Genomic DNA, 25,517 nt, shown 5'->3' with positions numbered 1-25,517 from the left:
GTGTCCCAAAAATTGACCTGTAATTAAAAAACATCTTAAAAGTCGGAAATCCCAGAGCTTCAATAGACCAGAAGAAACATACGGCAGGATTGTCCAATCTGTGGTCACTGAAGCCAGTTGGAAAGTTATTGGTTTATCTCCTCTCTTATCCTGGGGGCCGATTTTTGTATAACTACTGCCCCGTTTACATTGGAAAATGGGGCAGTCGGGAAACAAATATTTTTTTAAAAAGCCCCACCCACTGGCCACCTGCAGCCCGCCCGACTCAATTCACAAGTGGACTTTGAAATGGGTGGCCAGCGCTCCCACCTGAAACAGGCAGGGATCCTATGCCCATTGTAGGACCCTGATGCGATATTTGTGGACAAATGGGTGGGGCGTATGCTGCCTCTTTAGACTCAACAGTCTTTGCAATGGGCACACCCTGCAGCCCGCTCCAATCCCCTTCCGGGAACTTAACCTGAGGGCTGCTACCGGTGAGGCAGGCTGCCCGAAATTGATTTTCCTCGTCGGGCAAGCTGCCTGCGGAGGTGCGACCGGTGCCAGCAACTCGCCCCAAATATGTAGATCAGGCCCGAGGAACAATTCTGGGCCATCCTAGGACCTCGTGATTCTGGTCTGCGTTATTTCCGCAGCACCAAGTCCGGGCCCGAAATTGGGCCTGGACGAAAATCTAGCCCAATATTTCAAGCATCACATCCTTGTCCAGGATGCACATTATCAATAGTTTTACCGTGATTTTCTTTCTTTTGTCTGTAAATCATAATTATAACACTTTTCTTTTACAAAATAACTATGCGGAGGGTAGTTTTCACCTTCACCACTTGAGCGGTAATCTGGCGGAGTGGATCGACCACCCATTGTAGAACCAGCCTGATTTTCACCCTATTAAAATCAATGAGGTGAGTTCTACAATTGATGAGGGATCCACTCCATCAGATTACCACCAGGGGGTGAAAATAAAATTTAACCCTGTCAATTGAGCCTTTATATTTCCAATAGCTAATTTTAACACATAAAATGGTAAGAAGCTATTAAATTTCACAGTGCTCTAAATGTTCATATATTTAACATTCAAATCTTGAGTAGTCAATGGATAAAAAACATACTTAGGCTTTTGCAATTAATGCATGGCATATAATCCATTTCATATAATAGGTTATTGTAATGGACCAGAGTCAGGATATAATATTGAGATTACGGGGAATAGACGTCAACAGATTCAGCTCTAATGACTGATTTGCCAATATATTAGGGATTGTTTCTCACCTATAGATAGTGCTTTCCTGTTTGCTGATAACCACTTTTAGGTCAGTGAGCTCCAGAAAACGATCATGGAAATAATGAAGATGTAATATACAGACCAGCAAGAAAGACGTAGGGATGAAAATTCTGGTAAACAGATGTGTGGTGGAGAATTTTTCTAATCCAAGATCCTTCAATCTTTAACAAAAAGAAATAATATACGCATTAATTTCTGATCAAAATAAGTTGTTTTAAGTTTATTGTTTTCAACTGCAGAACACAGAGCTAGTTTTTCAATACTAGAAACCAAAAGATGCGAGTTTACATATTTATCGTTGCGTGCATGCACAGTAATAAATTTCACTGATTTTATCTTGTTTCAACTGAGTTATAATCCAGTGCATATAACTTGCACCAACTGTAGGTGAAATGAATTCAATTTGTCACCTTGACTGGTAACAATTGTTAGTTCTTTACAGGTTAGGAAATGTTTTTTTTAATTCATTCTCGGGATGTGGGCATCGCTGGCAAGGTCGGCATTCATTCCCCCATCTCTTGTTGCCCTAAGAAGGTGGTGGAGGGCTTTCTTATTCTCTGTAGTATCATAAACTTTCACATCTAATGTAATGTACAGCTCCACCCACCTTACCTCAAAAGAGCTATGCTCTTAAGCCACCCATTATAATGGGCTCGAATTTAGCAGGCCTGCGGGTTCCCAGCGGGTGGTCCTCCGGGAGCGTCGAAAACGCGAACGGCGAAATTAGTGGGTTGCCCACGTGATCGTAGCAGGCAACCCACTAATAGGATCCAATTACCTGCTCCTCCGGGGTCCACGGCGCTGGCCTGCGCGTCGGGCGGGCTGCGCATGCGCAGTACGATATGTCAGCTGGAGGCTCTCTAGTTAAAGGGGCAGTCCTCCACTGACAGATGCTGCAACCAATGGGACAAATTGCAGCATGGAGCAGCCCAGGGGGAAGGCTGCTCCCAGTTTAATGATGCCTCACCCCAGGTATCATCAGATGGGGTGAGGAGGAGGGGGAGGACACAGATCTTCCCCCCGGCGGGCGGGAGGAAGCGGCCTGCCTCTGCCACCAAGAAGGCCTGGCTCGAGGTGGCAGAGGGGGTCACCTGCGCCACCAACATATCGCCCACCTGCATACAGTGCAGGAGGCGCTGCAATGACTGCAGTAGGTCAGCCACAGTGAGAACACGAAGTCTTTCCCCTACACTCCGTCTGCCACAACACTGCCCCCACCCCAAATCTCCTTCGGCACCGCCAACACTATTCTGTCACATCACCCTTCATGCCCACTCACACCCCATCCTCATCTTACCTCCACCTACTCACCTCGCCAGTACTCATCCTGCCACTAACACGCGACCCAATCCTCATACAATCTCATGGCTCCATCCCATACTCACCCTCTCGTGCATCTCCCTCACGGCCAGCCTCACTCAACCTGCCACCACCTGTGCTGCAGCCACAGGGCATGCATCACATATGTGCAGTAGGCAGGGTAAGGCAAACGTCTCGTCAGCATGAAGGGGGTGCACAAGGGTGTCTGAGGGTTTGTCATGGGTGATACCCATATTGAATTTCAGAGCCACAAACAGCACACATTATATTGACACCACCACTGCCATGTCTCCGCGAATCCTGTCCATTGTGTCCAATAATGCCCGCTCCTGGGTATCACTATGAGGACCCACCACTGATGCCACCCATCGTGTTACTGCAGAGTAGGTGCAGGTGTATTTGCAGGGCTCGTCCGCGCAGACAACTGAGAGACATCGGCGGTGTACCCGGCTGCACCCTGGAAGGATGCGGAGGAGAAGGTGTGGAGGACAGTGGTGACTTTGCCAGCGACAGGTAAGCAGTTGGTGCTGGGGCCAGCCAGGAGCAGCTCGGCATGAAAGAGGCTGCAGATCTCCACGACTACATGTCGAGCGAATCTGCGCCTCCCTGTGCACTGCTGCTGGGAGAGGTCCGGGGAGCTGCGCCTCGGTCTGTGGACCCTGTGGCGAGGGTAGTGTCCTCTGCGACGCATCTCTCTCTGCGGTAGCCCTCCCTCCTGCTGTGCAGGTGGGCGTGCAACCACACCGTGTTTGGGGGATCCACGTCTCTGCGGCGGACGGCGTGGACTGCGAGGCTGCTGGTGGTGGTCATGCTCTTCGTCCTCCGAGGGTGTCCACACACCACCCAACTGGCAGGTGTTGGTCTGAGGGGTTGTGCAGGGTAGGTGTGTGGGTCCTCGGACTGGGGCTGCGGTTTCGTGTCGGTCTGTCCTCTGGCTTGGCCGGGGGGTGGTGGGGGGCAGGGGTTGCCCTATGTGACGCGGTGGCCTCCTGCGTGGGTGAGGGCGCTCCCCCGTGGAGCGCACCTTGGCACCTGCCACAGGCTGCAACACGTCTGGTTTGAAGGGTCCTGTTTCCCCCAGTGTGGGAAACTGACTGCTTTGAACGTAAAATCCCACACTTCCTCTTTTGACAGCTGCTTCAGCTCATTAACTGACCACAACGAGCAAGTTAAGTGCTCTCAAGTGGAACCCCGCTGGCTTTAATTGCCTGCGGGATTCCCACCAGCGGGGCTTGCGCGTGCAGCCCCGCACGTCAGCGCGGTACCCGGAAGTGGCCGGGATTTCGTCCGAATCCGGTCACGTGATCGGAGATCGGGATTTTCGGGGCCCCCCCGCTGGAAACCCGCAGGTAACCCGACCCTAAAATCGAGCCCAATGTCTTTCTGAAATTAACAGGTATTTGGGATCATATAAAACATTATTTTGGACTGTTGTTCAAAATACCTTCCATGAAGTTTTTATTTGGTTACTCACTTTTCTTCATCCATTCCTGTCATGTTTTGCCACAGATATGGGAATGAATGAAACTGATAGGTATACACCAGGACCAAGACCAGCATAGTGTAGGAAACAACAATAATCCAAAAATACTTCAGCATCCGCCTCCACCAATCATAGTGCACCTGAAAAAAAAAGTGCCTTCATAAGTATAAACAAAAAAAACATGAGAACAGGAGCAGGAGTAGACCATACGGCCCCTCGAGCCTGTTCCGCCATTCAATAAGATCAGACTGCACTTTGGCCTCAACTCCACTTTCCCACCCGATCCCCATATCCCTTGATTCCCCTAGAGTCCAAAAATCTATTGATCTCAGCCCTCTCGGGGAGAGAATTCCAAAGATTCACAACCCTCTGTGTGAAGAAATTCCTCCTCACCTCAGTCTTGAATGGCGGACCCCTTATCCTGAGACAATGCCCCCTAGTTCTAGAACTGTCAAGGAAAGCGAAATTACATAACATAGCTAATTATGAAAGCTGTTCATTCCCCTGTGTCAGCCACCAAAATAAATCTCAGCATCGCTGTGGCCCAAACGCAGAGTACAACAGTGGTAATTTTGTAATCCCGTACCCCTGCTGGGGAACCGCACTCGCAGGGAGTGGTTGAAGAATCAGGCCTACAATGTTGTAACCCTATCTCTGACTCACACTCGCTGCGGGGGCAGCTTCCTGCTGGGAATGCAAGATAATGGAATAATCTCTCATACCGCTTCTTGTATAATCACATGATGGAGAAAAGGGAGTTGAACATTTATTGCATTATACCATCCCTGCTTGGGTAACAAAATGATAAACAGAAATCTAAATGCAGTGAAATGTAATAAATGGCTACATTTAACATTCTATACTGTGTTCCATGGTAGCAACACAGTAGAGGACTGATTAGCTTTTAAGCTTTTAACTCCTTGTTTATGTGGTCATCTCAACTCCTCAACGTGTGACTGCCTTTCAACACATTCCACATTGTAGGGGGAACATTAACTCCCTCTGCCCATTTCAGCTAAGTTTAAAACTTACCTTTGTGGGACCAGGCCCATTATTTAAGGCTTATTTTTTGGGAAATCATGTGCATGCAGCCTGTGATTTTCCACCAATTAAAATTGATGGATGGAAAATTGTGGGATGTACTTCCATGATTTTCTTTCAAAGTGCCGGAATACAGAATAACATTTATTGTGACTGCTCATGTCCTCAAGAATATGCAGAGCACTTCACAGCCAATGAAGTACTTTAGAAATGCAATCATTATTGTTTGCAGGCAAAAGCCTGCATCAAAATCATTTGTGAATGTTATGAACAGCGCAGGATTCCTCTGGAGCACTCTGCTGGTCACATCTATCAAACTCACATTATCACTCTTTGTTTTCTGCTATTCATCCATTTCATGATACAGTTTACAACATCCTCCTTTATCCTATGGCCTTACATTTTATCCATTACCCTTGTGCGGAACCTCATCAATTATTTTCTAAAACAATTAGCAGATATAACATCAACCACATTACCATCATGTGATAACTCGGAGACATCTTCTAAAATTGTAATAAATTTGGTAATTGGGCTGAGAGTAATTTGCCTTTCTTTTTTTGCTATTGTAGAATCCCAGCACATTGTTGCTTGTGATGTGGAGATGCCGGTGATGGACTGGGGTTGACAATTGTAAACAATTTTACAACATCAAGTTATAGTCCAACAAATTGATTTTAAATTTCACAAGCTTTCGGAGGCTTCCTCCTTCCTCAGGTGAATGTTGTGGACCTGAGGAAGGAGGAAGCCTCCGAAAGCTTGTGAAATTTAAAATAAATTTGTTGGACTATAACTTGGTGTTGTAAAATTGTTTACAATTGTTGCTTGTCACAGCGATACGGTCCTGACACTGGCTGATTTTCTGTGGTCAGGCCATTTCGCAAATTTTGGGGAGTCTGTTGGGAGGAGGGTTGCAGATAAAGTCCTGCTGCAGGATAGTGCAGCTTAAAAATAATTTAAATGTTTGAAAAAGGTGCCTTAGCGATTACGATTGATCGCTTTTTAAATAATTGAATTGGCTCTCTGGTGCTTTAATTTTTAAATCTCCCCCCCACCAGCAATAGCAATGCTTGTCAACAGGGGTAAAAAGCATCCCTTGTGTCCAGCATTGCTACGGCTGGAAACTACATCAGATGGCATAATTGGATCATTTGCATGTTATTACATGATGTCCGTCCATATATGTCACCCATCACTTTTGGCACTAAATCCCTGAAGTGGCAGGGGAAAGCAGAGGGCCAGCGAAGAAGTGGCCGCTGAAGAAATAACTGTCCGTTCAGCTCACGCTGGGGAGTTAACATAAGTTGAGCGGAAAATCAAGGCCATTTTCTTTACTCTTAGGCACATAGGAACAGGAGTAGGCCATTCAGCCCCTCGTGCCTGCTCCGCCATTCGATAAGATCATGGCTGATCAGTGATCTAACTCCATATACCTGCCTTTGGCCCATAACCCTTAATACCTTTGGTTGCCAAAAAGCTATCTATCTCAGATTTGAATTTAGCAATTGAGCTAGTATCAACTGCCGTTTGCGGAAGATAGTTCCAAACTTCTACCACCCTTTGTGTGTAGAAATGTTTTCTAATCTCACTCCTGAAAGGTCTGGCTCTAATTTTTAGACTGTGCCCCCTACTCCTAAAATCCCCAACCAGCGGAAATAGTTTCTCTCTATTCACCCTATCTGTTCCCCTTAATATCTTATAAACTTCGATCAGATCACTCCTTAACCTTCTAAACTCCAGAGAATACAACCCCAATTTGTGTAATCTCTCCTCGTAACGCAACCCTTGAAGTCCAGGTATCATTCTAGTAAACCTACGCTGCACTCCCTCCAAAGCCAATATGCCCTTCCGAAGGTGCGGTGCCCAGAACTGCTCACTGTACTCCAGGTGCGGTCTAACCAGGGTTTTGTATAGCTGCAGCATAACTTCTGCCCCCTTGTACTCTAGTCCTCTGGATATAAAGGCCAACATTCCATTCACCTTCTTGATTATTTTCTGCACCTGTTCATGACACTTCAATGATCTATGGACCTGAACCCCTAAGTCCCTTTGAACATCCACTGTTTTTAACTTTTTACCATTTAGAAAGTACCCTGTTCTATCCTTTTTTGATCCAAAGTGGATGACCTCACATTTGCCTACACTGAATTCCATTTGCCACAGTTTTGCCCATTCACCTAATCTATCATATCGCTTTGTAATTTTATGTTTTCATCTACACTGCTTACAATGCCACCAATCTTTGTGTCATCGGCAAACTTAGATATGAGACTTTCTATGCTTTCGTCTAAGTCGTTCATAAATATTGTGAATAATTGAGGCCCCAAGACAGATCCCTGCGGGACTCCACTAGTCACATCCTGCCAATGTGAGTACCTTCCCATTATCCCTACTCTCTGTCGCCTTTCGCTCAGCCAACTTCCGACCCAAGTCCATACTTTTCCCTCGATTCCTTGGGCTTCTATCTTAGCTAACAGTCTATTATGTGGGACCTTATCAAATGCCTTCTGGAAGTCCACATAAATAACATCCATCGACATTCCCCTGTCCACTACTTTAGTCACCTCTTCAAAAAATTCAATCAGGTTTGTCAGGCACGACCTACCTTTCACAAATCCATGCTGGCTCGCCCTGATTAACTGAAAATTCTCGAGGTGTTCAGTCACCCTATCCATAATTATAGACTCTAGCATTTTCCCCACAAGAGATGTTAGGCTAACTGGTCTATAATTCCCTGGTTTCCCTCTCTCTCCTTTCTTAAAAAGCAGAGTGACATGTGCAATTTTCCAATCTAGAGGGACAGTTCCTGAATCTAGAGAACTTTGAAAGATTATACTTAGGGCATCTGCAATGTGCTCACCTACTTCCTTTAAAACCCTGGGATGGAAACCATTTGGTCCTGGGGATTTGTCACTCTTTAGTGCGATTATTTTCTTCATTACTGTTGCTTCACCTATGTTAATTTTATTGAGTCTCTGTCCCCAATTCAATATTAGTTTTCTTGGGATTTCCGGCATGCTATCCTCTTTTTCTACTGTAAATACTGACGCAAAGTAATTATTCAACATGTCCGCCATTTCCCCATTGTCAATGACAATATCCCCACTTTCAGTTTTTAAGGGGCCAACACTGCTCCTGACCACCCTCTTTTTCCTAATATAACTATAAAAGTTCTTCATATTGGTTTTGATATCCCTTGCGAGTTTCTTTTCATACTCTCTTTTTGTAGCTCTTACTATCTGTTTTGTGACCCTTTGTTGATCTTTGTATCTTTCCCATTCGCCAGGATCTGTGCCATTTTTTGCCTTTTTGTATGCTCTTTCCTTATGTCTTATACTATCCCTTACCTCTTTAGTTGTCCGTGGCTTTTTTTTTTGGCAAGTAGTGTTCTCGCCCCTCTGTATCTTGTTAAATGTTTCTTTAAACATTTCCCACTGATCATCAGTCGTTTTACCCATTAACAGATTTGCCCAGTTTACTGTGGACAGTCTCTGTCTCATCCCATTGAAGTCGGCCTTACCCAAGTCTAGAATCTTAGCAGCTGATTCACTTTTTTCCCTTTCAAACACTACATTGAACTCGATCATGTTATGATCGCTATTGGATAGATGTTCGCGCACAGTTAAGCTGTTAACTAAATCTGGTTCATTACTCATTACTAAATCTAGTATGGCTTGCCCCCTTGTTGCCTCTAGGACATACTGCTGTAGAAAACCATCCCGGACACACTCAAGAAATTCACTACTTTTCTGACAGTTGCTAGTCTGCTTTCCCCAATCTATGTGAAGGTTAAAGTCCCCCATTAAGACCACTATGCCTGTGTTACATACTTGTCTAATCTCTGCATTTATACAATCTAGCACTTCAGAGCTGCTGCCAGGGGTCCTATACACAAGTCCCACTATAGTCTTCGATTCTTTCCTATTTCTCAATTCAACCCATAAGGTCTCTGTTGGCTGTTTACCTCTCGTTCTATCCTCCTTTATCATTGAAGTGATTTCATCTCTAATCACTAAGGCTACTCCTCCCCCTCTTCCATTTTCCCTCTCTCTCCTGTAGACCTTAAAACCCGGTATATATGGTTCCCAATCCTGACCATCCTGCAGCCAAGTCTCAGTAATAGCTATCATGTCATACCCTCCAATTTGAATTTGAACCTGTAGTTCATTTAATTTATTCCTTATATTCCGTGCATTTGTATATAGAACTCTTAGTCGGGCCACACACCCTAACCTGACCTTCAGCTTTGATGCTGGGTTAATCACCTTACACCTTCTAGTTTTCATTTTATCTTTAGGGCCTAAAGTACACTTTCTTTCTGCTGCTCTACGCTTTTCCCTTTCACTTGTTCTTGAACAACTGTTTTTACTATTTGTATTGTAAATTTCCCCTGCGTCTTCCTCTCTCTTGCTGCTCTCAACTTTACTCCCTTCTGACTCCCCGCTCAGGTTCCCATCCCCCTGCCGCACTAGCAAACACCCCCGCGAGGACATTGGTCCCGGTCCTGCTCCGGTGTAACCCGTCCCGCTTGTACAGGTCCCACCTTCCCCAGAACCGGTCCCAATGTCCCAGGAGTCTAAATCCCTCCCTCCTACACCATCCCTGCAGCCACGCATTCATCCTGTCTATTCTCCTGTTCCTATACTCACTAGCACGTGGCACCGGTAGTAATCCTGAGATCACTACCTTTGAGGTCCTGCTTTTTAATTTATCTCCTACCTCCTTAAATTCACCTTGCAGGACCTCATCCCTTTTTTCACCTCTGTCGTTGGTACCGATATGGACCACGACTACTGGCTGTTCACCCTCCCCCTCCAGAATGCCCTGCAGCTGCTCCGTGACATCCTTGACCCGAGCATCAGGGAGGCAACATACCATCCTGGAGTCACGTTTGTGGCCGCAGAAACGCCTATCTGTTCCCCTTACAATTGAATCCCCTATCACTATAGCCCTTCCACTCTTCTTCCTCCCCTCCTGTGCAGCAGAGCCACAAACTTGGCTCTTGCTGCTTTCCCCTGATAAGCCATCTCCCCCAACAGTATTCAAAGCGGTAAATCTACCTTTATCATTTCCTTTACAGTGGACTGTAAAACTAGATATAATCTGCACTTCATTTGTGCTATTTTTAGGTCTCCGTGCATCTTCTGAATTCTGTCCATTTCCTCAGAAAATCCTGTGTTCCCACATTTTCACATGCTTCCAATTTCGTTCGACAATTCTCCAAGTATAAATGTCGAGTTAAACTGACAAATTATTTTAATCTGTGACCCTTAATTTCTTCTTGCTCAAAATAAATCTAGATATACACTTGGATCTGCCAATGTAGAAAAATACATTACGTATTTGATCACAGTATTTGAAAATACAATGGGGATGAAATTGAACTGAGGGGTGCAAAGCGGGCGGTCGCGGATCAGCCGCTCGTTATGTACTCTGTCCGATTTTCCTTTCCAATCGAATGGAAAATAAAGCCAGGCATTTAACGGGCAGCTGATCTGCCACCGCCCCTTTTGCGGCCCACCTAACTTGAATTGCACCCCAATATTTGAATTAGCTAAACACTGTGTATATTCAAACTTGAATGAGGTAAGCCAGCCCTAATTGAGGTTGCCCACGTGAGAAATTCTACAAGACATGGGCCTCGATTTTAAAAGTAAAAAACAGATGGGTTGCGGGGGGTGGGGGGAATCGGTGAAAATTGCCACCATTTCAGACCCGCCACCAACCCGCCCATTTCCGGTTTTCACGGGGGCGGGACGAGCGGCCAACCCGCTCCCAGGAGGCGGGTGAGGCCTTAAAACCTTTCAAGGAGGCTTCAGGCCTCCATTTTTAACTAATTCCCCACTTCAATCCCAGGGGGCTGGGATTCCCAGGCCTTCTGTTTTACATCTCGTGAAAGGAGACAAGAAGGCCCGAGACTGCAGCTAAGTGCCCAGAAAGGCACTGCTTGTGGACCCGGAGGAGCAGGAGTGCTTCCCCCAGGCCCAACAAGCCTACCTGCATGCCCCCCCCACCCCGATCGTGGACCCCCGACCCCGATCCTCCAACCCCAATCCTCCAACCCCGACCTCCATCCTCTGACCCCCCCTCAACGATTGCAGACCCCCATGATGACCCCCCGATCCCGCTGCCCCCCCCCCCCCCCCGTGACTGACCCCCGATCCCATTCCCCATGACTCACGACCCCCATGCCCACCTCTGCCCCTTACTCACCCGTGCCTCTCCATCCCCCCCTCATCCATGCAAACAAAGACTTACCTGCAGACCTACCTGCAGATGTCCTCTCCCTGGCTGGTCTCCCGTCCGACTGAGACCAGCCTGTCAATCAGGCCGATCAGTCGGATGGGAAACCAACAAAAAAAAACACATCCTTATGTCAAAATCATAAGGACATCCGGGAAACCTGTACTAATGGGTTTCCTGACCTCAAATTGACCTCCCCACCTCACCCCAGGCTACGTTTGAAAATTGAGCCCATGGAGTCACTCAATCACTCACTTTAGCATGTCAGAGGCAACAGAAAAAACCTTGTCATTTCACTACCTTGATTGAAGAAAATCAATAAATTGCTGAACGTATCAATAAATTTCCAAATACGGTAGAAAATATAATTATGTAACAATAATTTACTGTTGTGGGAAATTGAGAACAGCACGGCAATTAAAGGCCTTGACTCTTCGACTCATCTATCTTAAGTCCCCTGGTGTAATATAGGAAGTTGTCAACTATTATTTAAACAAATATATATTGTACTAAAAATATGTACAGTTGGAAATGCAAAAATCAACTTTCAAAGGCAAGCCTACACCTTCTATGAACTGAAATGTGACCTTAAACTCAAAATAACTGGGATAGTGCACCACCAGCCCAACAAAGCAGCCTGTTTTTCTCTGAGTTATGTACTGGAAATGGCATAAGTCGTACAGGAAGCATCTTTCTCATCTCTGTAAACCAAAGGAAAAATATCACATTGCTAGATAGAGTAGCTCAAGTTAAAATGATGAAGCTGGCTTAGTAAGAAGTAAGATCACACACAATCAAAAGTAGATTCGATAGATTACGATACTTTACTTAGCTTTATACAAATATTCCAACGCTATAAAAGTTTGGAATTCCTTTTCATTCTTTTAGGTATCGTTTGACCATGAGTCAATGATTTAAAGTGTTCGATGAGAAATGAACCTCATTTGCCCTTAAGTCACAACCCAGGTAGCTGCACAGTGAGATATGAAACTGAAGAAGATGGGGCAGCAGGCCTGGCTATATTACTCTCTTTCATTTTAATGCCCAAGCTGGTGCAAAGGTAGATAAATAGGTATAATTCACAATTAATCAAGATTATCTATCAAAATAGATTTTAAAGGTGCAAGAAGCAGAGTGTAAGAATAGGCAATTGACCAGAGTTTAAGGTCACATTTCAGTTCATAGAAGGTGTAGGCTTGCCTTTGAAAGTTGATTTTTGCATTTCCAACTGTACATATTTCTAGTACAATATATATTTGTATAAATAATAGTTAGTTCTGGATGGGCTTTGCATCTTCTAACATTTGTTAAGCAATACAAATAGCTTGGTCCTAAATGACTATATGTGTCTAATAGGAAACTACCAATGAACCGACCATTGATCTATACAGCATCCATTGTTTGATCAGTCGGGTTCAACACTTACTGGGGTACTCAAAAGTTTTCATAGCCAGGAGCAAATTCCTGATGCAACTTGTCATTGTGATGCCTGTAGCTTAAGTGATGTGTGTTCATACATACACAGAAAGATAGACTAAAGCCTTTTCAGCTAGTAGTAACCAAAACCATTTTAAGTTGTTACAGTTCTGGGCCTATCTACAAATTCGTATAAAAAGATAATGGCCCGGAATTTGCTCCAAGAATAACGGAGAGCCGAACAGCGCTCAGCGTTATTTAAAGGCAAATTGAAGAGCAACTTCTGGCGAGTGCACATGTGCAGACAAACGCACAAATCCGGAAGTTGCTCTATGAAATTCCCTGCTCGTTTGAAAGCTGTGTGGGAAGGACAGCTCACCGGTGAATTGAATGGATCAGTACGACATTGCTGCATTGTCCAGCTAGAAACAAACTAATTTACACAGAAAAAGGTACGCTGGGTTTTTTAGGTCTAAACTAACTTCTAACGGCGTGGTAAGTCTTAATGACTGCCAAACAACCTCTCTGGCACTGAAAATTAACTCTTAAAAAGGTGGAGTCTCATTCATTCTAATTTTAATTGTTGGAGATTTTAAAAAAATAATTTTTTCATTTTTACCTCTGCCTCCTTTTAATTCAACATTTCTTACCCTCTGTTTATTTTGCTTTCTCTAACTGATTTTACATTGAATTAACTGTTTGTAGCTTTCACTTCCTGGTTCTGACTCTGATCAAAGATGCTTCAATCTGATTGGTTGAGGTGATGGAGTGATCCTTTCCCTGCAGGATCCCTGTGGATCGTTTGTGGGCAAGTTTAAATCTAATGAGCAGCAGGCGCCGTTCGTTCACTGCTCAGAGCAAATTCCGGGCCGATAATATAGAAATGTTTATGACCTGAAACAGAACAGACCCCCAGATCTATTATATATATATGCTACTATCTTACATTTGGAGGAAACAAAAACATGGATCAAGGTGCAACTTAATATCAGATATAACCATTCCTCAATTATATTATAACAATAAAACAGCATGTAAATTATTATAAAACAGTCAGTATGTATGACAGTTTGGGCAAGAACTATCACTTATTGTTTAAAAGTTATTTATTATTTCTACCAAAGAAAAGTTAAAAAGTACCACCGCTAAGGAATCTCACTTGTTTGAGATATACAGTATCACTTTTTAGGACCATTAAGCTACCAGAAATACGTACCTGATATAGAGCAACGCAGAACAGGAACAGCATCATGTAGATAATCTTGTACATGACAATCTTGCCCTCAAAACTGACGAAGAAGAACATTCCACCACAGATGTAAATCCAATACTTGATAAACATTCCCATCACCAGGTTTCCTAATACTTTCATTATCTCCTTTCCTTGTTGGTCATCTTCTATATGAAACAAAATAACAGGGTTACTGGATAATTTTTTAAACAGCAAGTTTCTGTTCCCAAAGGTTAGACTTTTGGCCATAACTGCCTGGCAGTAATCTGGTGGAAAGGATCAAGTGTCCTTTAAATATCCTGCCCGACTTTCACTCTGAAGGCCGGGCGATCTGCTCTGGCAGGTGATAAAGACCAAAATCTACCTCGTCTTGCTTAATCTCTTCCATGCAAAGAAAGTCAAGAGGTGTATTGCATTCTATGACAATTCAATCGAGAAGCTACACCTCAAAGGTCTTCTCAGGTAAGTGACATAATAATCCTGATTTACCATTTTCCTCCACTTTGACCTCTGATAAGGCAGATTCCTTGTGTTTCTCTGCTTCGCGACGCTCTGTAATATATTGCCGGAGCAGCAGCCAGAATGTCAGTGCACACAGGATCTATCAAATAGTAAATATAAAACATGTTCTAAGTATTCTGAACACAGAAATAATCAATTACATTTTGAGAAGTACATAGGAACAGGAGTAGGCCATTCAGCCCCTCGTGCCTGCTCCGCCATTTGATAAGATCATGGCTGATCTGTGATCGAACTCCATATACCTGCCTTTGGCCCATATCCCTTAATACCTTTGGTTGCCAAAAAGCTAGCTATCTCAGATTTAAATTTAGCAATTGAGCTAGTATCAATTGCCGTCAAGTGCAGCTACATTTTTGGAAACGTGAAATTCTGCTTTACTTTCTCTTCATTTCTTTTATGATTTTTATGCTTATTGAACTTTAGATGCTGCCAACACACTGGAAGTTGCAGTGTCCCAAACAAAACAACAACTTGCGTTTATATAGCGCCTTTAACATAGTAAAACGTCTCAAGATGCTTCACAGGTGCATTATCATACAAAATATGACACCGAGCCACATAAGGAAATATTAGGACAGGTGACCAAAGCTTGGTCAAAGAAGTAGGTTTTAAGGACCGTCTTAAAGGAGGAGAGAGAGGTAGAGATGCGGAGAGGTTTAGGGAGGATACTGCAGAGCTTAGGGCCTAGGCAGGTGAAGGCACGGCCGCCAATGGTGGAGTGAAGAAAATTGGGGATGTGCAAGAAGCCAGAAGAGGAGCGCAGAGATCTCGGAGTGTTGTAGGGCTGGAGGAGATTACAGAGATAGGGAGGGGTGAGGCCATGTAGGGATTTGAAAACAAGGATGAGAATGTTATAATCGAGGCGTTTCCAGACCGTGAGCCAATGTATGTCAGTAAGCACAGGGGTGATGGGTGGATGGGACTTGGTGCGAGTTAGGATATGGGCAGTAAACGTCGCCTAAATTCATTTTCCTCTGTTATATACGTAACAGTTATAGAAGGTGATCTGTCAAAAATCCTCTTCTTGGTGTAAGAAACAGTATTAAGCTAAAAGAAAAGGCCTACACAAATTTAAGGAAAAGCAGAAATCCAGACGACTGGGATAACTATAAAATAAACAACAAAGGGATACAAAGAAAGTAATAAGAGATACAAAAAGGGAGTATGAACAAAAACTTATAAGGAATAACAAAGCTACCAGTAAAAGTTTTAATAAATATATTCAGAGAAAGAGAATGGTAAAGGGGAATGTGGGCCCATTAAAGACAGATGCAGGTGAGACTATAATGGATTATAAGGAAATAGAAGATTTGTTAAATTAATACTTTGTATCCGTTTTTACAGTACAGGAAGAGGACAAAAAAACCAACAGTACAAGGGAACCTAAAAATAATTCAAGGGGAGGAAGTTAGTGAATTTAATATAAGTTTAAAAATACGGTAATGGAGAAAATAATGTGACTTATGGTAGACAAATCTCCATGGCCTGATGGTTTTCACCCCTAGGTATTGAAAGAAACAGGTGTGGAAATTGCAGATGCATTTTTCATAATTTTCCAAAGCTCTCTAGATTTGGGAATTGTGTGGTTGGATTAGAAAATTGCAAATATCACTACATTATTTAAGACAGGAGGGAGGGAAGTTACTGGAATCTATCATTAGGGACAGAGTGACTGAGCATTTGAACAAGTTTGAGCTGTTCAAAAAGAGTCAGCATAGATTTGTGAAGGGTAAGTCATGTTTGACTAATCTGGTTGAATTTTTTGAGGAGGTCACTAACAAGTTGGACAGGAGACTGTTCATGGATTTTATCCAAATGGACTTCTAGAAGGCATTTGATAAGATTCCAACAAAGAATGTACTCTGACTGGTGGAATGTGACAAATGGTGTTCCCCAGAGATCTGTACTGGGGCCTCAGCTTTTCACCATATTTATCAATGACTTGGATGAAAGAATGGAGAGTTGTATATCCAAGTTTGCAGATGACACTAAGTTAGGAGGAACAGTAAATTGTGTAGATGGGAGTTGCAAAGGGACATAAACTGAAGGAGTTCAATGTATAGCTACAACGCTGGCATCTGCCCGACAATGTAGAAAATTGCCCAGGTTTATCCTGTGCACAAAAAGGAGGACAAATCCAGCTCGGCCAATTTACACCATATCAGCCTACTCCCAATCATCAGCACTGTTTGCCGACTCTTTCTATCGAGCAGCACATTATCACCAATAACCTGCTCATCGATGCTCAGTTTGGGTTCTACCGGGACCACTCGGGATCCAGACCTCCAAGCATGGACACAAAAACCGAATTCCAGAGGTGAGGTAAGAGTGACAGCCCTTGACATCAATGCAGCATTTGACCGAGTGTGGCACCAAGGAGCCCTAATAAAACTGAAGTCAATCGGGGGAAAACTATCTAGTGGCTGAAGTCAAACCTAGCACAAAGGAAGATGGTTGCAATTATTGGGAGGCCAATCATCCCAGCCCCAGAACATCGCTGCAGGAGTTCCTCGGGGCAGCGTTCTAGGCCCAACGATCTTCAGATGATTCATTAATGACCTCCCCTCCATCATAAAGTCAGAAATAGGACTGTTTTGCTGATGAGTGCACTGTGTTCAGTTCCAATCGCAATTCTTCAGATAATGAAGCAGTCTATGCCCGCATGTAGTAAGACCTGGACAACATCTAGGCTTGGGCTGATAAGTGGCAAGTAACATTCACACCACACAAGTGCCAGGCAATGACCATCTCCAATAAGAGAGAGCCTAACCACCTCCACTTGATATTTAGTAGCATTACCATCAGCGAGTCCCAACTATCAACATCCTGGGGGTCACCATTGACCAGAAACTCAACTGGACCAGCCACATAAATGCCATGGTTACAAGGGTAGGTCATAGGCTAATTAATGTGTGGCGTGTGACTCACCTCCTGACTCCCCAAAACCTTTCTACCACCTACAAGTCAGAGAAGTGCGAAGTGATACATTTTGACAGGAAGTGTTGACAGAAATGTTCAAAATCATGAAGGGTTTAGATAAAGTAAACAAAGAGAAACTGGTCCCATTGGCGGAAGGGTCGAGAACCAGAGGACACAGATTTAAAGTGATTGGCAAAAGAACCAAAGGCGACATGAGGAAAAACTTTTTTATGCAACGAGTAGTTATGATCTGGAATGTGCTGCCTGAAAGGGTGGTGGAAGCAGATTCAATCTTGGCTTTCAAAAAGGAATTAGATAAATACTTGAAGGGAAAAAATTTGCATTGCTACGGGGAAAGAGCGAGGGAATGGGACTAATTGGATTGCTCTTACAAAGAGCTGGCATGCGCTCGATGGGCCTCCTTCTGTGCTGTAACCATTCTATGATTCTAAGTCAGGAGTTTGATGGAATACCCTCCACTTGTCTGGATGGGTGCAGCTGCAACGTCGCTCAAGAAGCTCGGCACTATCCAGGACAAAGCAAACAATGCAGCACCTCATCCGCTAGCCTAAACATCTATCCCCTCCATCACCAGCGTATCGTTGGCAGCATCTTCTAAACCCACAAACTCCACCACCTAGTAGGACAAGGGCAGCAAGTGCATGGAAACACCATCACCTTCAAGTTCCTCTCCAAGTTCCCCTCCAAGTCCACACCATCCTGACTTGGACATATATCACCATTCCTTCGTCGTCGTTGGGTCAAAATCCTGCAACTCCCTACCTAATAGAACTGTGGCAGCATCTTCACCACACGGAATGCAGTGGTTCTGTGGGCAAGGTGGGTTGGTTAATAAATGCTGGCCTTGCCAGAATTATTATTATTTTTTAAAAATTACTATTCTATAGCATGACTTCACTCCATTTGGATTGAGTATTATTAGGAAATAGCTGGACAACTCAATTCTTGTTGTCTTATAACTAAAGTGAATATCACAAAACGGACAGGCTAGTATATATTTAGTAAATACTGAATTTGCTGCATGGAGACTAACATATAATGGCTTAAAGAGTTTGTCTGAAATTCTTCTTATAGTTACTTTAGCAGATTCTTTTTAGTATTCATTGTCAGGATTTAGATGTTGCTGGCAAGACCACCATTTATTACCCATCCCTACTTGTCCAGAGAAGGTGGTGGTGGGCCTTTTTCTTGAACCACTGGCAGTAGTTTTATACAACTGAGTGGCTTGCTAGGCTACTTCAGAGACCGCTCATTGGCCAGTCCAGTAAGGATATCAGTTAAAATATCATTAGTTATAAAGACATTAGTGACCCAAGTGGGTTTTTACAACAATCTGACAGCTTTGTGGTCACTTTTACTGATATCAGCATTTTTTAATTTCCAGTTTTTTAAAACTGAATTTAAATTCTCAAGCTGCCATTTGAACTTACATTCTTCTAGATTATTAGTCCAGCACTTTGGAGTACTAGTCCAGTAGCATAACCACTACACCACTATGCCTGATCATTTAAATGGGTTAAGGTCTCTGTCAAAGTAACAGAGAGTAGAACTTCAGCTAACCATGTTAAGTGTTTGCATGCCCACAAAGTAATTTCGAGGTCTTATTTCCATTAAAACCAACCTTTGAACCCAGTTCAACACATGGGCGTTCCTTCTTTATTAAAACTCCTGATTGCTTGGGAAGTTCTTCTGCTGTGAGGTCCAGACTCCATATATATTGCAGGGTTAATAGGACATTTCCATAGAAGACCATGAGTGGAGATGTGAGCATCGCATATCGCCGCCGATCACGCATCATCCAAAGTACACAGGACCAGATCAATAACACAAAGGTGAGCCAGCTATGATAAGTAATACTCCAAGCCTAAAGGAAACCAATAAAAGTACTTAGATAAACGCAAACCTTCTAACTTAAATTGTCGCTCATGCATTAACTGTGGTACTGAACATAATTTGTATTTGTTAAAATCAAAATATTTTATGTACTCAGTAAATAAATGTGATTTAAGAACTAAACGTCAAATTATGCCCCCTAAAAGAAATTAAATTGTATATTTTTCAGTGAATAGTTGATATGAGAAAGCTGAGATAAGCATAGACCTATAGTCAGAAATTTGGTGGGTCAGATGTAAAGGTTTTGGTAAATCAAACACTATTCTATTACACTTAACATTTATTAGCTATTCAGAGCAAGGTGATGCAAACACTGCATTCTAATAACTGCTGCAAAGAGGTGAGTTTTAAGGAGGGCCGTAAAGGAGAAGAGCAAGGTGCATCAAAGTGCTTCAGAGACAATGAATTATTTTTGAAGTGTAGTCACTGTTGTAATGTAGGGAAATGCAGCAGCATGTTTTGAACACAGCAAGGTCTCACAAACAGCAATAAGATAAATGACCAGATAATCTGTTTTTAGTGGTGTTAGTTAAGGAATAAATGTTAACCAGGACACCAAGAGAACTCCCCTGCTCTTCTTCAAAAAGCATCACCAGATCTTTTACATCCACCTGCGAGGACATTGCAGCACTCCCTCAGTACTGCATTGGAGTGTCAGTCTAGATTCAGTCTCTGGAGTGGGGTTTGAACCCACAGTTCTGACTCTGAGGTGAGAGTGCTACCAATTGAGTGGAAGGCGAGGTTTGGCTCATTGCTGGATTCCTGGCGTGGTACTGGTTGAGGTGATCTGCCTGGCAGCATCAGTTTCTGACTTTCTAAGAGATTTCTGTAAGTATTGAATTCTGTTTTTTGTGATTTGTTTTTGGACATTAAAGAATAAAGGGGGCAATAGCAACATGGATACAGAATTGGCTAAATGACAGGAAACAGAAAGTAGTGGTGAGCAGTTGTTTTTCGGACTGGAGGGAGGTGTGCAGTGGTGTTCCCCAGGGGTCGGTGCTGGGACCACTGCTTTTCTTGATATATATTAATGACTTGGACTTGGGTGTACAGGGCACAATTTCAAAATTTGCGGATGACACAAAACTTGGAAGGGTAGTGAACAGTGAGGAGGATAGCGATGGTGGCATGGGCAGGCACGTGACAGATGAAGTTTAACACGGAAAAAGGCGAGGTGATGCATTTCAGTAGGAAAAATGAGGAGAGGCAATATAAACTAGAGGGCACAATTCTAAAAGGGGTGGAGGAACAGAGGGATCTGGGGGTGTATGTGCATAAATCATTGAAGGTGGCAGGGCAGGTTGAGAAATCGGGTAAAAAAGCATATGGGGTCCTGGGCTTTAAAAAGAGGTATAGAGTACAAAAGCAAGGAAGTTATGATGAGCCTTTATAATACACTGGTTCGGCCACAACTGGAGTATTGTGTCCAGTGCTGGGCACCGCACTTTGGGAAGGATGCAAAGGCCTTAGAGAGGGTGTAGAGGAGATTTACTAGAATGATTCCAGGGATGAGGGACTTAAATTACATGGCTAGATTGGAGAAGCTGGGATTGTTCCCCTTGGAATAGAGAAGGTTGAGAGGTGATTTGATAGAGGTTTTTAAAATCATGAAGGGTCTAAACAGAGTGGATAGCGAGAAACTTTTCCCATTGGCAGAAGGGTCAAGAACCAGAGGGCATAGATTTAAAGTGATTGGCAAAAGAACCAAAGGTGACATGAGGAAAAACTTTTTTACACAGCGAGTGGTTAGGATCTGGAATGCACTGCCCGAGGAGGTGGTGGAGGCAGATTCAATCATGGCTTTCAAAAGGGAACTGGATAATTACTTGAAAGGAAAAAAAGTTGCAGGGCTACAGGGATAGGGCGGGGGAGTGGGACTAGCTGGATTGCTCATGCATAGAGCCGGCACGGACTCGATGGGCCAAATGGCCTTCTTCCGTGCTGTAACCTTTCTATGATTCTATGTCATGTATCTCCGGCTGGGGTTTTCCACTTCTGTGCTCAAAAGCCCATGATTTTCCATCCATTCACTTTAATGGGAGGAAGAGTTGTGGGATAGTGAGCACAGAAACAGAAAACCCTAGCTGCTGTGTTCATTTCACTGTGTCTCTGTCTCTCTCTGATTCTCTCTCTCTGTCTCATAGCTGTAAGAAAATTACTAATTTCTAATTTTAATTATTACCAAGTACATAAAATTTAAAATCAAGTTTCATAAATATGTCAAAGTATTGCAAAATTGTTAGTATAAATAATTATTTAAACTTGTCGCCACTCAAAGTGCAGGATTCTATACAGTAACTGTGCATTTGTAACAATGCATTTCTTTAGATGGACTTATCTAAAAGGTGAATTGATGGCATTAAAAGTAAAGAGATTCTATTTTCTCTGCTGTCAGCATTAGATTTTGGCACTGTCACTGCTGAGGAAAGGCTGGTATCAGAGAAATTAAACGAATATGGTATGTCAAGCTTTCTCCAGTAATGTTAATAATTATTTTGATGGCACACAGAGCAGGACCTGGCACCCCATGAAAGATCTCCTTGGAGGTGGAGTAATGGTAATGCTATGTGGCTGCTTCCACTCTGATCTGGTAATAATAATAATGTACAAATTCCTGTCCTTAAGATGACAGGGACTCTGAATAGCCTTCGTGCCATTTTTGAGTTTGTTTTTAAATGTTTGGTTTCTAATGCAGCAGCTGCCTCGTGCCCCTTCCATAAGCTGGTTGGGGTCAATCTATGAGAAATGGTTTGTTCTAAAAGCATTTTTCTGTTCCTATAAAAATTCTCATGCTGCAAAAATAGTAGTGGCTCATAAACCCTCTACATTTTACCACAACATAGATTACAAGGTTTGCGTAATAGCACACAAGATCATTTATTGAACCAATGTTATGGCACACAATAATGGTGAATACAGAATCATCCTCCCATCCTTTGTACTTACCATCATAGCAATGAGTGCACATATGTAGCTCTGTTTCATAATAAAACGGAAGATGGTAATAAGACTGTTGAGCTTGCTGTTAACTGGCTCCTCTGGGATATTTTCTTCTTCCGTTTTGTCTGACAATAACAAATGGAAATATTTAATCATTTGTATCTGAATTCATCATAAATCTGGTTCGCAAACAACAACAAAAAAAAATGGACAAGTTCAAATAAATGCCTGTAGAAAAACGGAATATAATACAATGTGGCAGGAATTACAACACAGTCGGCAAGGAATTCCTGAAATAATGGTATAAATTTCCCAAGGTATTAACTGACATTGGGGTCTAAAATCAACATCGTTGCGCCCATTTTATGGGCCTAAAACAGGGGCAACAATGACCAATTTAGCATGACAGAGGCCTGCGCCAGCTCTGCACGGGCGTTTGGGTCGCTGCTAAATTGGTCAGGGCTTTTGACAGGCTCCATTTCACTATTGAAATGAGGCTCCTGCGCCCATTTCAGACCTGGATTGTTAAATTCATTTGAAGCACAAGCTCCGGCTGGTATTTCCGGTCTTGAGCAGCCTAACCAGCAGTCCTCAAAGGAGGCCGCTCAAAAAAAAGGCCATAAACTCACAGGAATGTGGTATTTGTGGACTCGGGAGAAGCACAAGTACTACTCCTGGCTTCGCAAAACAACTTTTGCCCACCCCCCTCTCTCGATCTCTTTCCCCCCCACTTTTCCCGGTCTAACTTGTGGGCCTCAACACCGGCCAATATCGAATAGGCCCCAACAGGTGAGCTGCGTCGAGGCGTCTAATTGCCGCCTGCAGCTCGCCTGAGTTATTACGATGCCGCCCGAAGAAGAATTTAGGACGATCCTTAGCAAACTGCGTATCTACTTTAACTAGAATCAGTTACAAGCTGCTCCAGCTCTGCTTCATTGGGAGAAACAGGTCTTCTGAGAATACTGAAGATATTTCATTCGGTTTGATACAGCTTAGTTCACTTAAAAGCAAAGGCTTAAGTTCTATTCTGGTCAAATGAGGGCTATAACTCTTGAGCTGGTTCATTTTGAAAAAGTTAACGGGAACTCAGCAAAACTGATCATTTAACTTACCAGGGGATTCCTCTGCCATCTCCCATTTATACTGTGGTGTGGAGTACATCTCTAATGAGGTTGGACCATTCTCAGTTTGCAATGCAGAGTTCATACTGTGGTAATCTACAGGGTTTCCATTTACTGTTACCAGCAAGACCTGTAATATAATCACAAACATCAAGTATTTTTACACTTCTTTCCAGATACCCTACTGCAATTGAGTATCACGGCTTTTTATTTTGAAGAACTACTTGTCCCTAATTACTGGATTGTTTGTTGAAGAACAGTTGGCAAGTTCACAAATTAAACAGGAGAGTTTTTTTATCCTTAAAAACTATGGTGTAGATTTAAAAAGCATTGTTGTGGTCCAAAGGAAATGAGTACAAATAGATTTCATGTTGTGTTAGTTCTGCGAAATGTACTAAATTCAGCCTCTTTGATTTGATTTTTCTGTTTCAGACCATATAAGTTACAACGCCTGTATTTGGTTCAAGAAGCAGTTATTTATGGTCAAGGCAGCAAAAACTGAAATGTTTCGTCAAGATTGGTTTTTAACAGTTCTCTCAAGAAGATGAAAACTTGGGGGGGGGGGATAATTTTGACTTTTGGCGATAGTGTAAAATGTGCGATATCAGCTCAACCACCCGTTAAACACCTCTCCTGATTCTTGTTTAGGGAGAGGTGTTTAACGGATGGCCGAGCCGATATCAGCCATTTTAAGCAATCGCCCAAAGTCAAAATTACTCTCTTGGAGGGCAGATAGGATTCAACAATACAAACTAATAGGGGCTCTCTTTAAGCTAAAAGAACGCTCCATTTTGAACCATTCAAATAAATAATTTGGCAAAGTCCATAAGCTTATTTAGCGCATTTCATAAGAAAATATTTCTTAGGTGTTCAGCAAATTTTGTACTTCATTTATTCTATCTCTGCTGGGGAACTACCAACGATGAGACAAATGACCTTGGCCCTGATTTTACCCCTACACACCCGACGGGAACAGATGACACTCCTGGAGTTGACAGCTTCTGAAATCACTCTCCATGCCTGATGGACAGAGTGTATGGAAACCCTCCTGGCACTGCTGGGGAATAAGAAGTCCCTTCTCTCCCTCACCTCTTCCACAAGCACCTCCAAGGAGGCTTCTGAGAATGTTGGTATCTACCAGTGACTCATTTCATGGAAGATTCTTCTTCCAGCACCTTGGAAACAAACAAAGCCACTAGAGAATGCACCCTCGCTTTAAGAGGTACATTCCCACTTTAAATAGGCCTCTGGCTGACCTGCCGGATATGAGTCCTCGGAGATGGCTGTTTTCCCTTGGGTCAGCCAATTCAGTGGGAAACCCACAGGTGGGAATATAATAAGGTGAAATCCCTCGGGTGTGTTTTTGGCCACAGTGGATGCGTTTTGAACTGAAAACAAAAGTCACTCATCAAAAACTGACCAGAAGTTAAAATCGAGGCCCTGTTATTTATGATTTAATGAAGCCAGATGCTTGTGCAGGTTGTCATAGCGAGGTACTGAAAGAAGGCCGAAGGATTTTCCATTAAAAGAAAGGGAAATTAGGTGGAGAGTCACCCAGAGTCATTCTTTGGCATCTCCTAGAGACCGGTTAAAGAATGCTATTTCCAGAAGCATGCAAACCTAATAGAGAGAATGTAGAAGGTAATATTTAACTTCCTCCAAATAAACAAACATTTGAAAATACAAAAAAAACCTAAAAACACAAAAGAAAGAACTTGCCTTTATATGGTACCTTTCATGACCTCAAGACATCCCAAAACTCTTTACAGCTAATGAGGTACTTTGAAGCGTAGTTACTGTCGTAATGTAGAAAACACTGCAGCCAATTTACGCACAGCAAGGAGATAACAATCAGGTAAACTTTTCTTTTAACGATGTTGGCTAAGGGGTAAATATATTGGCCAGGACACTGGGGAGAACTCCCCTGCTCTTCTTCAAAATAGTGCCATGGGATCTTTTCCGTTCACCTGAGCAGGTGGACGGGACTTTGGTTTAACTTTTCATCCGAAAGACAGCACCTCTGACAGCGCAGCACTCCCTCAGTATTGCACTGAAGTGTCAGCTTAGATTTTGTGCTCAAGTCTC

The 25,517-nt window shown here is 43.2% G+C and overlaps 1 protein-coding gene across 1 annotated transcript in view; it reads right to left on the bottom strand.

Moving 5' to 3' along the window:
* LOC137310536 (piezo-type mechanosensitive ion channel component 2) overlaps positions 1-25,517 on the bottom strand; it is a 624,232-nt gene that overhangs the window by 148,843 nt on the left and 449,872 nt on the right. The window contains exons 11-17 of the mRNA XM_067978307.1: positions 23,424-23,562; positions 22,318-22,436; positions 19,100-19,342; positions 14,506-14,617; positions 14,002-14,183; positions 4,077-4,225; positions 1,270-1,443 (exon numbers count right to left, since the gene is read on the bottom strand). Of these exons, the coding sequence (XP_067834408.1) occupies positions 1,270-1,443; positions 4,077-4,225; positions 14,002-14,183; positions 14,506-14,617; positions 19,100-19,342; positions 22,318-22,436; positions 23,424-23,562 (1,118 nt within the window). The remainder of the gene's footprint in view (positions 1-1,269; positions 1,444-4,076; positions 4,226-14,001; positions 14,184-14,505; positions 14,618-19,099; positions 19,343-22,317; positions 22,437-23,423; positions 23,563-25,517) is intronic.

Source organism: Heptranchias perlo, chromosome 3 (genome assembly GCF_035084215.1).
Source record: "Heptranchias perlo isolate sHepPer1 chromosome 3, sHepPer1.hap1, whole genome shotgun sequence".
Taxonomy (NCBI): Eukaryota; Metazoa; Chordata; class Chondrichthyes; order Hexanchiformes; family Hexanchidae; genus Heptranchias; species Heptranchias perlo.
The sequence above is the reverse complement of the archived record's forward strand: the minus strand, read 5'-3'. Positions and strand labels throughout refer to the sequence as shown.